This window comes from Dromaius novaehollandiae, chromosome 5 (genome assembly GCF_036370855.1).
Source record: "Dromaius novaehollandiae isolate bDroNov1 chromosome 5, bDroNov1.hap1, whole genome shotgun sequence".
NCBI classification, from domain to species: Eukaryota; Metazoa; Chordata; class Aves; order Casuariiformes; family Dromaiidae; genus Dromaius; species Dromaius novaehollandiae.
In genome coordinates, this window is record NC_088102.1 from 66,258,948 (window position 1) to 66,275,135 (window position 16,188).

Genomic DNA, 16,188 nt, shown 5'->3' on the forward strand with positions numbered 1-16,188 from the left:
CTCCACTTTAAAAAATGATAATGTATGTATACTGACAAAATCAAAACTGAACTTGAGAAATGTATTTTCATCACCCTAATAGTGAGATAAAAGAAATGTGGAGAAGAGTCATTAAAACATCAAGAATTATTGTTATTTTGACCATACAGACAACAACAAGAACAGAAATCTGCAATGTTAGTAACTGCTTTAAGTAACAAATACATCCTCTGAAGTCAGCTGGCTCCACAGTAATGCTTTCAAAAACCATTTTGGAGACAAAGCTGCATACAGAGTTACACCATATTCACAATTTAAAGATCAAGAATACTGCAAAGAAGTTGCACAGATAGCAAGTATATTGGTTAACAGAATCTTATGACAGTGACTGTTCACTCGATATGATTGATACTCAAGGGGATAGAACTACATATGGGCTACTTAAGGGGTCTCACCAGTTTCTCTGAATTCTGTGAAATCAAGCCACCTACATAAAGAGTCTAAATACAGAGTTCAAAGCTTATCCTTTATTTCTTTTTAAAATTCTGCATTAAATTTACACTATACTTAGACACAGTTTCTCCCCCCCAGAATTACTCTTACTAAGAAGCTGAAAAAATACCAACCATTTATACACCGGAACAGACTAAACAAACCACAGTCTAATGAGCTGTTGAACACTGAAAATGGGAAACTATAGGAATGAATAACAAATATGTGCTTATTTTTGATTCACTAGAGTTTCTGAAAGGGAGAATACAAAGCTCTCTTTAAACTTCTTTAAAGAAATAAAAGGTACTTATATAAGTATGTATTGGATTAACAGTTCTTCATCATTTTCTCCTCTTCCTTTTTCAGCTCAGTTCAACTTATTTCTTCTCCCTCCTTCCCCTGCTCCCCCAGTTGTATGCTTAGGAGCTTGATTCATTTTTTTTTACTACTTCAACTAATGCTAAACGTAAAGTTTAAAAAGATTCTGAAATTAAACAATTATATGAACATGGACATGGACAGAATCTCTTGGTAGCAAAGGCTCAACTGTTGTAAGTAGCATCAATTTTCTGCTGCTTTAAAATGCAAATAGAACAAAAGACCCAATGAAGTGAAACAGAGAACAGAAGACAATATGGGAACATGCTGATTAGAGAGAAAGAAAACAGTGAAAAGTCCAAAGAGGAGGTGTGCTATTGCTACAGACTCGTTTTACATTTCACTTTTACAACAGAACAGACCACAAAGATACTTAAACAAACCATTCAAGAGTCAAGTGTTATCTCATGCAATATGCTATTTACTGCATTCTTCAGATGACTGTTACAGTTCACTTTATAGGTGAGCTCTGATAGCTAATTACACAGATTGCTCTGCCTGAATCTGCATGTTCTGCTTGTGAGACCTCTCATGCAGGACAGGTACAGTCACTCTTCTATGCACTACTATCCTTGCATGGACCTGCTTGCGGCTCTCTTTTTCTGCGGTATTTTAACCACTTTCTTGTTTGAACATCAGGTCTCAAATTGCTTCTGTATTTTTGTTTCCCCAGATTATTAGCAAGAAATGATTAACTGGTACAGTAATCTTTCCACATAGCATAATACCATAGAAATGGTCTATATTAATTAGGTTATTCATTTCCAAACCAAGATTAAAATATAGCCAGGCCGATGTCCTGCAAACAATCCTGCATTACTATTATGGCCAAGAACAATCCTATTAAACTCAGCAGGAATATGCACTTACATAAAAAAAAGCCAAGAGAATATTTTTTGCGTATGGAAGCAGGGCACTGAAATGGAATTTAAAGGAGAATTTAGGCCTAGAAGCCTAAAGCCCTTTATCGTAAGGGTTGAAAGATTACATTTTCTTTCCATCGTCCAAAGCAAGTGAGGAAACAAACTTAGCATTATTATTATTATTATTATTTTTTTTTAAAGAGGAATGATGCCAAGTGCCTGCCTGCCAGTAATACAGTAGGTACCCCACGCTTTTGCCAGGAGATTTATATTACCTGTCAGAAGGAAGTATTTTTCACACTGTCAACTAAAAGGCACTTTCCAGGTATTTTCCAGTTGCGTGTCTCCATTTAACTGTGTAATACTTACACATATATTTATTACTTTCAAAAAAAAAAAAAAATCAATGTTTATTCTCAAGTCACCTTTCTGTGATTTCTGGATAAACTAATTCGTATGTTGCAATAAATACATAATTGACCAAAAAAGAGTATTATTAATTCCAAATCCAAGCATCCTTAGATCAAGAGTTTTACGTTATGTTTCCGCTTCTGAAACTGTCTTCATGCTTCCATTTCTCTGATAAGACTATGGATTGCTTTTAAGACCTGAAACTAGAGCTGTTTGCACTTACTTTGATTTTTCCCAACTTAATTTGTTTTCATAGCTGGAGCTGTGTTTTTGTTAAGTACTTGGGAATACTTGCATAACGGTGGCTTATTTCCTCATCTACAAATCTAGAACGATCATACTGTACCTATGATGGACTTTAAGGAAATAAAATGCTTCACAACTGGGGACATCAGAACAAAATCATCCTGGATTCTCTCAGGCAAAGCGTAACTTTCATGCCTGACAATTAAAAACACAGACAAGGATCTCAAATGACTAACCACTTTTTTTTACATAGAAAATTATTAAGTGGTGATGGGTTTGCACACAGAAATATATTCATTGCTCAGTCCTAAATTTGAGGCTTAATTCTACTCCCACATGTCTAACATTCAGGTCCTACTGAAATGTGTAACAAGTTATTTGTTCCCTAAGTCTTTGAAATGAAGATGGAAAAAGCAGCATTTGTCTAAAGAATTCATGGAAACTGACTGCTCTTTGGCATTCACCAGCACAGGTACCTGCTGCAACGCAGTGTGCTTGCTTTTCAACCACCTCTAATGTAAGCAGACAGCACAACCCAACAGTAAAACAAACATTAAAATCTTTTTAATTTCAAAATATTTGGTAAGATCTATTAATTGAACATACCAACACACCAACTGACATTACAAAATACAGGGTTTTTGTTAACACTTTGCCAAGACCGTGTGTCCGTAGGTCTATTTGGCATTGTTTCAGGCCTTTTATGAACTGCATACAAAGTAAATGCACTTCTAAAGAATGATTTCTTGGCACTCATGCTTCAAAAGGACACATTTCAAATAATCTTTTATCCAGTTTTGCATTTGGTCTAGCTATGAATCCAAAAGTACATAACCTGTGCTTTCTTACTCTCTAGTGGAGACTCAATCAAGTCATATAAGGGAATATGCTTTGTACCATCCCATCACTCATGACCTAGGGCAATCTAGCAATTACAACAAATGTTATGACCAAAAATTAAGGAAGTAAAAAAGAAATATGTATGTTATTTAGAAGACTGGGGTGCTAATTCAGTAAGTAAGCAGTTTTCAGCTGATGCATATTACTTTTATCCTAAGGTCTCCCACAGGCATTCATAGAAAAAAACCCAAACTCAAATGTAACACAACTTAGCAACTTAAGAGTAGCAGAGTACCTTTCTATTTGAAATGTAGCAATGAAAATGACAACATGAAATAACTAAGTCATTCCCAAATCCCAAAAGGATAACGAAAGCTCCTAGCACAAAAGATTAATGCTCTTAAAGAAAGCCTTTACCACGTTGTGGTAAATTAAAGTTTTTAAAAAGCTATGCAAAGGAAACTTCTAGATCTGGTTTTGCTGCTCAGTTATTCCTGTCTAAGGCTTGAGGAAATTCATGACTTCCTCCTCCTTCTTGTACCACTAAGAAATCTTCCAGCATAAAAGTCTCACAAATTCTCTGCCTACAAATATATGTACATTTACATGGTTCAGCTGAAAATGCAAGTCCTTTTATTTGGGGTGAGGGAGACCCCCAGTAAACTACATTTCTTTTAAATGCACTTCTAAAGAGGCTATACAAAATTATCATGCTTTTCTCTGCTATTTATATTGCAAAGGAAGAAGGGCTGAAAATTGGCAGCAGGTATTTCTGCTTGTTTTGTACCTCAAAAATATAAGTATGCCAAGAATTTTCATCTGTGGTTTCACAGCAGAAATCCCCAGATTTCTAGGAATAGCAGGGGAAGAAACTCTCTCATATCTCTACTAGAGGGGTGAATGAACCCAATCTTTCACGGAACACGACACATTCACTATAGCAAATAACAAGTATCTCAGGAGGTTGAATTAAACAATGACAGAAAACTTTTAAGACATTTAAATAAAAATCTTTTTGCAATCCTCAAGCCCTTTCTCCTAGTGAAATCATAGTCCAATTAAATCTTCATTGTTCAAAGATTCCTTGAGAATAATCTGAAAATCTGCACATAATAGTTTAGCATAGAAGTTATGTGGAAAAACTCCTTTTAAGAAGGAAGTAAAACCAACAAAAATGCAAGCCTATTTCAGACCATTTTAATATACCACAAAGCAGCAATAAAGATCAAAACAGATCTTTTCTTCCAATGCAGATCATCACTTGTCTGTTAGGGAAGGTGCTGCTGAAATTGAGAGACCAGTATGTCATGTAAGAAGTATTTCAAAATATGCACATTACAGCCAGTCCGTTGGAAAACGATGGAGGAGTAATATAATTCTCAGCAGGCAAGTACTCCCACACATTGACTCCATGTGAAAATCTTGAGGCTATCAACCACCAGCTGCCCACAGACATTAGCTAAAAACTAAAGCCCTGTGTCACAGCCAAGTGAACTTTCGGTCAACATTAAGATTTACTGGCACTCAGAACACCATACACCAACTTGAAGGTAAAAACTTTTGACGCAAATATCTGAGATAGCCCTATCAGTGCCATATTTCAGCTCCTCCCACCTGAATTGGCTTCTCTTGTCTAAGTCAAGTAATGCACTATTCAACAGCCTTGACTTACTGTGAGATGTGAGTTATTGGAGTCAACAGTGTCTCACCCTCCAGGTCAAGCTCATCTGCAAAGCTGTTGGTCCTGATGAAGGGTCCTGTGTTCACATCTAAAAACGTTGGGCTTTTTTTCACTGTGAGGAAATATGCAGATAAGGGTTAAAGCAACAGCACTCAGCTTTTTCAAGAAAGGTTTACTGCTTGTTTGCATCTCTGAAATATTTCAATATCTCATTAAAATGTACAAACAAAAGTTACTGCAAACATTTGCATTTATCTCAGAGTCTATTGAAATAAAAACTCTTCTTCTACCTGAAGAATTTTAACTTCTGCTGAAGACTTAAAGCTATTAAAAACATTTTTTTTAAAATTTCTTTGAAAATGATATGGTCCAATTTGTTCGTACTCTTCACACACTAGAATTTAGTGTATCTATATCACAGGCAACTTTATACATAATAGAAGTTATTATATGATAGTCAGCCAGACCACAGGGCACTGTGTGCTCTACAGCAATGCTGCATGAGGACAATTCAGTGACAAGATCACTTCTTTTTTATGTAATCGTTACTTCCTGTTTCATTTATAAACCACTTTGTAGGACATAATTACTGTGAATGAGATCAAGAAACCACAGCCTAGATCCACAAAGAAGTGTAGGCATTTTAAGTTGAGCAGTCAGCTCCTGTCAGGCCCCAATTGAGCAGGTTTACTAGTTCCCAATATCTCTCAGTACTTAGACACAAAGATCTGTAAACGTAAACACGAGACGTGTCAAAATTTTCAGTTCATCCAAATTGATGTCCTTAATGAGAAGGCCATTTTGCAAAACTTTAAATATCTGAAGTTTTTAGTGGTTAAATTACCTGCATACCAATACTCTCATGCACGCAAGCAATTAGGCTGGGTATTATACGTTTCATTCTTAAACGCAGGCTTCTAAATTCTGCCCAACTCTAACATTAAGAACCCCAAATGCTTTTACCAGTGTGGTCCTATTTTACCAGTGTGGTCCTATTTGTCAGAGAAGGCACAGTATTTCATTATACATAAAATCACTATTATGTTTTCACATGATTACAAATGAATTGCACAGAGAAGGAAAATAATAGTAAGTAATATTCTCTAACAACCATAGGTTGATTGTGATAACTTTATAGAAATCTTGTGATTTAATTGAAGTGAAATAATTATTATGTAGTAATTTATGGAGTCTATTGTATTTAATAAAATGTTTTACATTATGACAGCAAATAATGCCCTGCAGAAATGTTACAAGGAAGCTAAAAAAATAACAGAAGTAGATAGTAAATGTAGCTGAATTTAATTGAGTTAGGGATATCAGGAAATAATTTTTTTTTAAAAATGCAACAATTTTACTACAGTAAGTAGATACCTTATTAAGACAGAAGACAAAATATTATTACATCATCAGGCACACAGCCGTTCAGAATCAAAATGGAGAAAACCACTCTTCAGAAACTCTAGTAAGGGAGCAAGAACTCTGAAATCACAGAATTTGGGGGAGGAAAAAACAAAAACCCACAACTGCCAGGAGATAAAATTATATTTTAAAATTATACTAAAAGCAGGAGCCACTTGCAGCACTTAAGGAAAAAAAGAAAAGAATTCTAAAGCAAATTTTAGCAACTGTCAGCATCCTACTTCTTGGCTTGAGTATCATGTTATTTAACCAGCATTGCTGCAGCCACCATGCAAAACAGAGGTTGTGAAGTAAGCAGAATAATTCCAGTTTCAGATATACAGCCAAAGGACTTTAAGGTGGACTTGTTTTGGCTTTAACTAAACTAATTTTGATTGTTCTCTGTTCTACCAGGTACAAACGAAACTTTCCCAGTTTCTAGGAAAGGAGGGCTCACATCTTTTTAAGTTTTTCTGATGACAACTGATAATACTACTGAACTTAAAATTGTATGAAGTGTTTGCTGAACATTCACTAAATTGTGCTTGTATGAGGTATATACACAGGTGGATTTGCAGAAGAAGTTGACTTTGGATCATTACAGTTACGGCTTTTCTGTTTAATGTGGAGGTGAGGAGAGGAATGGCAGAATGCAAAAGGAACAAGAAGTCCAGATTGTACCTCATCCTATTTGAACCAGCGTGGTAAACTAAGAATACAGAGATGAAGAGCTGCTTAACATGAGACAAATATTGCATCTCCCTCCCTCTTTTCATTTTAAAACTCTCTAAGATCACAGTCTGTTCTGGTGACCAATGCAGCCCTCCTCTGCTCTTCGCACTCATGTGTATACCTAAGGTGACACTTCCCACATAAAGGAAGAAGCGCTTAAAAGCACTGCTATGCAACCTGCTTGTATAGAGAGAGAGGGGAGGCCAGGGAAAGAATATGCCATTAATGGGAGGTTCCCTGCCGCAAAGTGCCTTGAAGCAGAGTTGCAGCATATCACCAGGAAGCATACGCTCCCCTGGGGAGAGGCTTATTGCTGTTTATTTCCTCACTAGGGGAGCAGAAAGTCCAGGGAGAAGACTGACTCCAGGAACTACAAACTTCCTCATGCATCCTAGCTGAAAAAATACACTGCTTGCTATCAGGGACTGGATTTTACAAGGAGGATTAGGCAAATCATTATCTAATTGGGTCTATAGCTTGTTAAAAGTTAAGTTTCCAACAACCGAGTGAAAGATTATCTCAAGGATTGAATGTGGAAATTTTCCCCAAGCTGAGCAAAAGATTTTTAAACCAATAAAACACCAGCATATTTTCCCTCATTTTTAAACAGTCATTGCAAAGAATTTGGAGAAACGGTGAAGCAGAAGACAGTAACCTGAAGCTTGCAACATAATCTGCATCTTTGCCACTCTATGGGTACCTGGACATAAGGAAAGAAGAGTGGGCTCACACAAGAGCTAAAGGTGCCCTAACTCAGGTATAAAGGTCAGCTATTAGTATCCTTTCTCTATTCAGAATCCACCTATGATTCCTACATGTCTAATATAAATGATATGAAAATAAAGTCATAGCCATTTGACTTTAGGTACCGTTTCTCACAAACTATTGTAAATATGTTTTAAAAAAACCGAAAAGGCATTTTCTAAACTAGTAAGTTTCTAAATGAGCATGCTAAAAAAAAGAACCTTTAGAAACTAATTTTCAGTGGATATAATGAGAGAAAAGAAGCAAGGTAAATTTACTGTTAGTCAGGGGTCCCCAAACTTTATTTTCTCCTCTTTTGATGAGTAGCAGTAGCAGCTATAGTAGCACATATTAGTACCCAGCTCATAATGCTGGGCCAAGTACTGCTTTGAAGTGGCAGAGAATACATTCCTCACAGGAGGACAAACCCTACTCTAAAAACACAGATTCATAACTTCCAGTCGAGGATTATAATCACAATAACACAATATTACTAACATAAATTTTACATACAACACAACACGTATGCAGATTCTTTACCAATAGTGGGATATTTGGCTACTAAGAAAGACAGAAAATATTTTACACTTTCTACTTTACAGGGATTCTCAAAAAGGTTCCATTTTAAAGTGTTTTTCCAGAGAAACCTGAGTTTTAATTAACACATTTAGAAAAATACCTATTTTCTGCAGAATTTTTTTTATTTAAACATTTGCAACTTAAAACTAGAAAAACCTACCAACCCCAAAATTCTACTAAAATGCCTATGTTTTCATTAAGAACCAGCACTATAATTTCCTGTGCACAGCAGGCATTTCCAAACAGAGCACTGCAAAGATGTAATAATTAACAAAGTTGATGGAGCAACGTAATATTATGAATTTTACCTGGTGAGGGAGGAGCGCTGGAGGACTGCTGGTCTGCGGAAAAGGATGGCCAGGAGCGCTGACAATCTGAGCCAGAGTAAAGATGCACATAAAACAGAGAGATGGGTTGTGTGTGTTGGAAAAAGAGCCGCAGAGAAACAGCTAAGGAGATGCAGACATATCTAAAATTCAGAGTGCTGTACTTGACATCTTTAAAAAACAAAATAAAAAAATACTTGGGAAAAGAGCTTCTATGGAACTCTTCCAGTATGTATTAAATACATGCAAAATATTTTAAATCACCACCAGGGGAAGCACTGTGCCTCTTCAAACTCATTCTTCATACAGTGTGTGTCATCTGTTGCAAGATATTCATGCCAGCTCTATCTTGAGGAAAGTAATCAAAACATTTGCCTCCTCAAGTCTTGACTTTGATTCCCTCAAGTGTTGTCCTTTCTAAAGTGTGTAACCTCATACAGACCCCTCTCAGTCTGGTTCATGCAGTTCACACTGTTACTTCTGACCAATATTGCCACTGATACCTGAAGCTGCCTGACTTGTTCTATAAAAAGCACTTATAACTGCCAAGTTTGATCACTTAGGCCAAGTCTACCTCAAGCTGAATTTCTTGGGAGAAAATTTCATGCAAATAAGAGTAGTCAATGCTGAGAAAAAGATTCAGCAAAAAGTTACGTGATATTTATCTTTTAAAAGATATTTTAAAAGTTTGTGATATTTATTTTTTTTTAAATCATGCTCCCCTTTTAGTACTTATCTCATTGAGAAGTGACTGTGGCTTCCTACACAGAGACAGAGCGATATTTTCCAGAAGTGCTGCCCTACTTTTAGGCAAAGAGAAAAACTCTCAAAATATGAACATATCTGAATTATAACTGGGGGAAGGGAATGACATCAGAGAAGGAGCCAGAAGATAGGAGGAGGGCAGAAAGGGAGGTGGAAAGCACAGGTTGTACAAGGATACTGTCAGGGAAACCAGACGAAGGATTCAGGAGTGTGAGTACTTGACTCTGTGTGGGGTGCCCAAATAGAGAACTGGAATTTGCTGAATATAAGAAAGCAGAATATGGCCATGTGACTGAAGACTCTGTGAGGACCAAATTAAAGCTGAACGAGCATCCTTCATTCTTACATTTCCCAGTGTCTTGTTCCTGAGCTTTTGACTTGGCAGCTTTAGGTTTCTGTGTATCTTATTTGCAGAAGGTACAAATATACACCCTTCCCTCTTTCTTTCATTGAGCCACTATAAGGACAGCATGATGTGAAGTCTCAGGTCTATTAGTTCACTCTGCCTGACTAGGAAATAAAAACTGAACCTAGGCTGGCTGGCAAAGCTCCTCTAATGTTTCCCCAAGATGAAGGAATTTCTTGTTGATGTATAACAGGCAGTGGTTACTTCATGGCTCTCACCGCTATCCTGAATTTGTTTCACAATGTTCACCTCCATTAGAGATGCATCGCTTTGGGTACAGGAGAAAACTGGAAACGAGGGAATGAGTACGCCAAGGATTGGAGAGGGAGAGTCAAGGAGATTTAGTGTTCTGTTATTTTGCCACCTTAATTGCACATATGCTCCATGTGGGTTCAATGGAGAAGTTCAACCTTGTATTTGCCAACAATTAAATCCAAGCCTGAGCATCCTTGCACTGTATTACTGAAGACAAGCTTCTATTGTCTTCAGTGGATGCAAAGCAGACAACTTACAGGTGGCTCACAGCACTCTCACTAAATCACAGTTATTTTTGCCCAGACCTAGCTCTACTCCTAGAGTCTTTGGGGAACACTCAGTTGTTAAGAAAGTGCCTAAACAAGCACATTAGAAACATCATTGCACTCTATGGCTGCTTAAGTGATCACAGAATCCAGATAAACAATAAAGTATATTTAATTTATGGGTCCCCATTTGTTCACAAATATCTACAGAGCATTTTTACAGGAACAGACTATGTAGTTCAAAATAACCATTTCTAGAGATCATATCTGGAAGTTTTTCTCCCATCCCAATTTTTTTGTTTAAAAAATAATTTTTAGTTATTTGAGTATGTAGCTCAATTTTTATTATCTTTTTATATTGGTTATGTATAGACCAGCAAGTTTTCCTCAATCAACAGCAATCATCTACTTACAATCAAATACTTTATAAATGAGTGCTAACTTCTGTCTTTGTAACTAAACTGTGGGTGCAGTTGTGATTACAAGTGTGAGAATGTACATTTTTGTATGTCAAGATCTCCTTGGCTGCAGAAGATTTCTTAGAAACTATATGTCGCTAGACACACATGAAAAGCACTGCAAACAATGTTACATTGTCATAAGCTGGCATGCTGTAGATGAAGTTATTTTCCTCAACTTACCAAGCAATTTTAACATTCCTGTTTGTCCTGTATACTTGTAACAGTTTAGAGAGAGCAGAACACAGAGGAAAAGAAGAAGAAGAAAAAAAAGTGTCAGAAGAAATTAGAGAGAATCTTTTAATTGAAAGCTAGAGAACTGATTTTTGAAGTGGCAGTAGTAGACTGCCTGCAAATCATATTGTGCTTTAATCTATTTAGAAACTTAGTGATACAAAGATGGGACTTCGCAAATCTAATCATTTGTACGACTCAGTCACTGGATTGTTTTGAAGAAACATATTTGCACTCAAAGGCAAATACAGAGAGTAAACTTAGAATCCACCTTCTAACAACTACCTACCTACCACAAGCTCTGAGATGCGATCCTTCCTCAACACAGGCCAAGAGAGGGTGGAAAAACATGGATGTTACAGAGCAAGACAGAAATGTACCAAAAATCATATAATTTTGTTTCTGCCTGAATTAAAATATACCTAGTGTCAACCAACAATGCAATCTCTCATTAAATTTAATCAAATCAGCCAACTTTCTGATGAGAAAAAAACGTAAGTGCTTACAGTATGTATGAACTATAAAACATACTTTTAAAAATTAAATCTTATTATTGCTGCCAAAATTTGAGCATACAATTAACAACTTATAAATTCTACTTTTTTGTAAAAAAGCTACATTTTAAATTCACAGTTATTTCAGAAACTCATATTATAACCAAGTAAGCTACTACTTACAAGGTGGCTGTCAAATAAGGTCCTTTCTTCTTTGCCTCGTACTATACCATTCTGTACAGTGACAGTACGGATGATCCACATTTATCTTAAGTAATTCTGCTTTCAAAATTTGATTCACAGACAACTCCACTGAGCAGATGGCAGGAGCGCATAATGGTTTCATATAGCAGACTATCTCCATAGCAGCCAAGTATCAATTCTTTTTAATTGAGGTACAAGCAGAATATGAATGTGGCTTGGGTAAATTTCACCTGGAAAAGCTGGCAGCCAATCCCAGTAGCTTCAATCAATTAAAGAAACGGGGAAGGTACGCACCTAACTCAGAGACAGTAGCTCTTCTGGCAGGCAGAAATTACAAATAATCTTAGTTTCCTGCAGAGGAGCACATTCATTAAGGAGATGGTTGAATCTCATCCAGAGAAGCCAGCAACCAAAGCCAGAAAGCAAAGTATTCTTGCTTTAGAAATATAGCCAAGAGCTAGTTCTGTCCTTATTCTTTCTCCTACATATATTAAAGACGACCTGTGTATAAATAACTAATAGAGGCCACTACAGTTACTGGCATGTTATAATGGAATTTCTTACCAGAGTTTTCATAAGCTTCAATACTGAAATCAGGCTTCCTGTCACCTGTCACATGGTCGTAAGTGATTTGCGGAACAGTTAACACCTTATCTGGAGAAGAAGGTCCATTGTCCTTCTCTAACTTAAATTTCTTCTTTTTAACCTAAAAACACACATATATTAAATTATTTGAAGCAAATCACATTCAATTGTCTCTTCAATAATGTTTTTAATAACGATAAAAGTCTCCAATGAGCTATAACCAGATAAAAGAGTGCCTGACCAACTGTATTTGCATTATGCTCCACTGTGCGTTTCTTATTAAGATTCCCCCCCCCCCCAAATGGCTAATCTTTAGAATTCCACACATCATCACTACCAAACCTCTTGCCTGCAGTGAAAAAAATCTGCAAGTTCTGCAACAGCTTATATAAATCATAAACTATTCTAGAATATCCTTGTCATTTCATGGACACAAACTGTATCTTCAGCACGTGTAAATGGATACAGTGCTATTGAATTCAGACGAATCTGCGAGATTAGGGAAGATTCTCGCACAGCATCTTCTCTTTCCTGTGGCAGGCTACTGTACGATATCATTACAATAGAGAGGCGAGGGTATTGCATCATTTAAAGATTCTGGCAAAGGTTCTTCCCCACCCCCGAGAAAAAATTCTGAAGCTACAGAATCAGTTGATACGAAATACTACTGTATGTAGCCACAAGATGTCTTCACTACTGGAGTTCAGAAAGCCATAAAATTAATATCTGAGAGAAAAAGCAGGGTTTTTGTTTGTTTACCAATTAAAAATAATTGTTTTGGAAATATTCTTTTTTTTCCTTTGCTTCTGGCTTTCCAGACAACAACAGTGAGTTACTGATGGATGCGCCTCAGTTAGGTCATTATTGTTCTTTTCAAAGGCCATACATCCACTAAAAATCAAGCTTGAGATCTGAAGGAAATTAAGTTGTAGCTTACAATGTTTCTATACTCAAAATCCCCAAACTCATTTGAAAACGAAACTATGAAACCGAGCCCCTGTAACAAACCTCTGTTAAACAAATACAACAAATAGCCTCTAGAGAGCGAACAAATTTAATCTAATTTAAAAAATGAATATATGAAATTAGTATAATAGGAAACATTAGTTACTGATACCATCACTGATTTCTTCGGTTTTGGACTGGGTGACAGTAAATAATAATTCCTAGCAGGTTTTCGAATATATATTTTCCACGTAGACGATTCCGGATTTTCTGCTGCATAGCATCTCCATGCAGTCTGGAACAGAAGTTGTTAGTAACAGAGCAATTGATACAATTGGATTTGTTGCTATCCATACTTCAGGGTAACTTTCAAGTCAGCACATTAGAAAATCTTGCTTTAACAGCATTCATGGATTTCCCCCACATTAACTTTGCATAGTTTCGAATCCTCAGACTCAAACTGCCTAGTTTAATCTGGGCTGATATGCACCCAGAAAGGAAAACCAGTCTTTTCAAGTGCTTCTTTTGATTGGATTAGCAGGTCTTGGGATACAAGAGAGAGTACTTTCTAATAAGCAGCATTCTAGACTGGACTTAAAATACTGGCATTGAATTTCTTGCTCTGCTCCAGGTTGCTGCATTTTGCCTATTGCATCTGTGTTTCAGGACCTGAGAAAAGCAACGGTGATATACTTGTGTTGTAGTCTGTGGGGCTGTATTCATACAAGAGAAATAAGACAGACAGCATAATGGAACAGCACTGATGGTTAACCAGGTGCCAAACCCCCAAAACAAATAAAAAACCCCAACCACCAGTGATTGAAGCGCTATGTTCAAAGACAAAAAGGAAGAAAAACAGGGCTAGGAAACAAGACCAAACACAGGCAAAACACTACTGCACACTCCCTTAAAAGTCTAAATATATCATTAGAAGTAATTAATAATTGGTCTCCAAATTAAAATGACAGATCCTTACTTACAACAAGAGAAAAAGGACATGTATATGTATACACAAAATCTAAAATGGGAAAGGCTCGAAAATATAAGAGGGAAGAAATAATGCAAGGCAGAATGATGGAAGAAAACAGAAGTTGGAACGTATAGGCTCAAATACCATATACTTCCCATCATGATTAACAGGATAATGGAAGAGACAATGGCCTCTAGAAGAGGAGTGGAATACAGGGAAAAACTATCACTGGTTTCAGTTGTTGCCTTTCTTGTACTTACTTCATAAATTTCTTGGTTTAAGAATCATCCTTTTGTAAGTTATGTGTAGTGTACTTATTGAAATGGGACTCCCGAGCTCCAAGACTATTAGCAAATAGTAATTATCACTAGCAATAACAGACAGTCAGCAACTTATTGTCTATCCCCCACTCATTCTTAATATTTCAGATAGAGCCAACTACAACATTCTAAACGTGCAATCTCAGGCTTCCCAATAATTTGGGGTTGATTTCCCAAAAGAATCAGTGGGAACGCTGAAAATCCATTCTTTGCAAAACCATACCTTTTTCTGACCAAAATGCAATCCCAAAGAAACACACTGAGTCTGAAGATTTTTGGCTAATCTTTGGCTATAACCAGACCCCTAAATTTAAACCTTTTTCACATTAACTCCGGGACTGTTTAGTTTCAAGCATAAACTTTACAGTTAGCTACTGTTCCCATAAAGAGTCTGACCTGGAAATCCACATTCACTCATGAAGTTGGAGAAATAAGTCATATGAGAATGTAAAAATGATACTGCTTAGGTGAAATATCTAGATTTCCCTTTTAATTTGATCCTGTGCTTCTACAGCTACAAACAGATATTGAGTAAGGAAAGAAAAACTGGAAAAAACCTGCAATAAAGCCAAATTAATACTTCTTCAGAGTGAAACATTAGCTCCACCAAAGTCAAGGATAACATCTTGTTGACCTCACTGACACCAGAATTGCAACCATATTTTTAACAGAGGTAATCAAAATTTTTCTGACTGTATATTATTCTACAAGAAAAGATTGGTTTTGCAGAATCTCAGTGTTTGCCAGCCACCTACCCCAGAGCTGAAAACTCAGGAAGTTCAAACTAGATTTTTCCTTTTTAAGGCTCTGACTTCTTCTGAAACTGAAACATTTAAACATCTATTTGTCCCAAGAAAAATGCAGCATATCTGATATTTGTCTTTACTAGGAACAGTGGATTTTTAAAAGCACAATTTTATATGCACCCTCTTTTCTGTTTTTCATTATTGTAAGCATAGTATTTCATAACATATTCCCTAGTTAAATTGCTCAATAACCACAAGCTGTTCTTCAGTTATGTTTTTAAACCAGCTGAATTAAATAGCTTGCACTGATTTGAGAGTGAACTTTTCTGCCCATTAATTTACATTAAAGGTGGGATTTCTAAAAGTATTTGAGAGACTTGTATCTTTAACTCCTATAAAATTTTTGAAGGGAATCAGGCGTCGAAATACTGTAAACAACTTTGAAAGCTGTTATACATGGAGAGAAATGATAGTCAGCAAAATGCACTGACTCGGTACCTGTATGAGAGAGGCAGCAGCTGGAATCTGACGGTTGAAGTGCTTCTGTCTTTGTTTCTGTTGTACTTTTAGGGCAAAGCCTGAACCAAGAATTCCCTGTGGGAAGAAAGAAAACACAAATTTAACTTTTAAGGAGGGGAAAAAAACATGCATAAACTTGCCAAAGTATGTCATATTAATAAACTCCTATTCAGCATCATAAAACAACCCAACTAATTATTCAGAGGAAATGACTTAATACTGTTTTCAGACTCAGTTAGTCTTACTTGCTAAAACATAAAATATGAGCGCTATCGTGGCCTGTTTCAAGGCCTATTTAAGTCAGCTGGGCTCAAACACTAAAGAGCAAGCAGAAATTATATTTCATACC

General features: G+C 36.4%; 1 protein-coding gene across 1 annotated transcript in view; it reads right to left on the reverse strand.

The window, feature by feature from the left end:
• KCNQ1 (potassium voltage-gated channel subfamily Q member 1) overlaps nt 1–16,188 on the reverse strand; it is a 373,176-nt gene that overhangs the window by 243,554 nt on the left and 113,434 nt on the right. The window contains exons 8-12 of the mRNA XM_064513133.1: nt 15,819–15,914; nt 13,457–13,579; nt 12,319–12,460; nt 8,655–8,720; nt 4,882–5,002 (exon numbers count right to left, since the gene is read on the reverse strand). Of these exons, the coding sequence (XP_064369203.1) occupies nt 4,882–5,002; nt 8,655–8,720; nt 12,319–12,460; nt 13,457–13,579; nt 15,819–15,914 (548 nt within the window). The remainder of the gene's footprint in view (nt 1–4,881; nt 5,003–8,654; nt 8,721–12,318; nt 12,461–13,456; nt 13,580–15,818; nt 15,915–16,188) is intronic.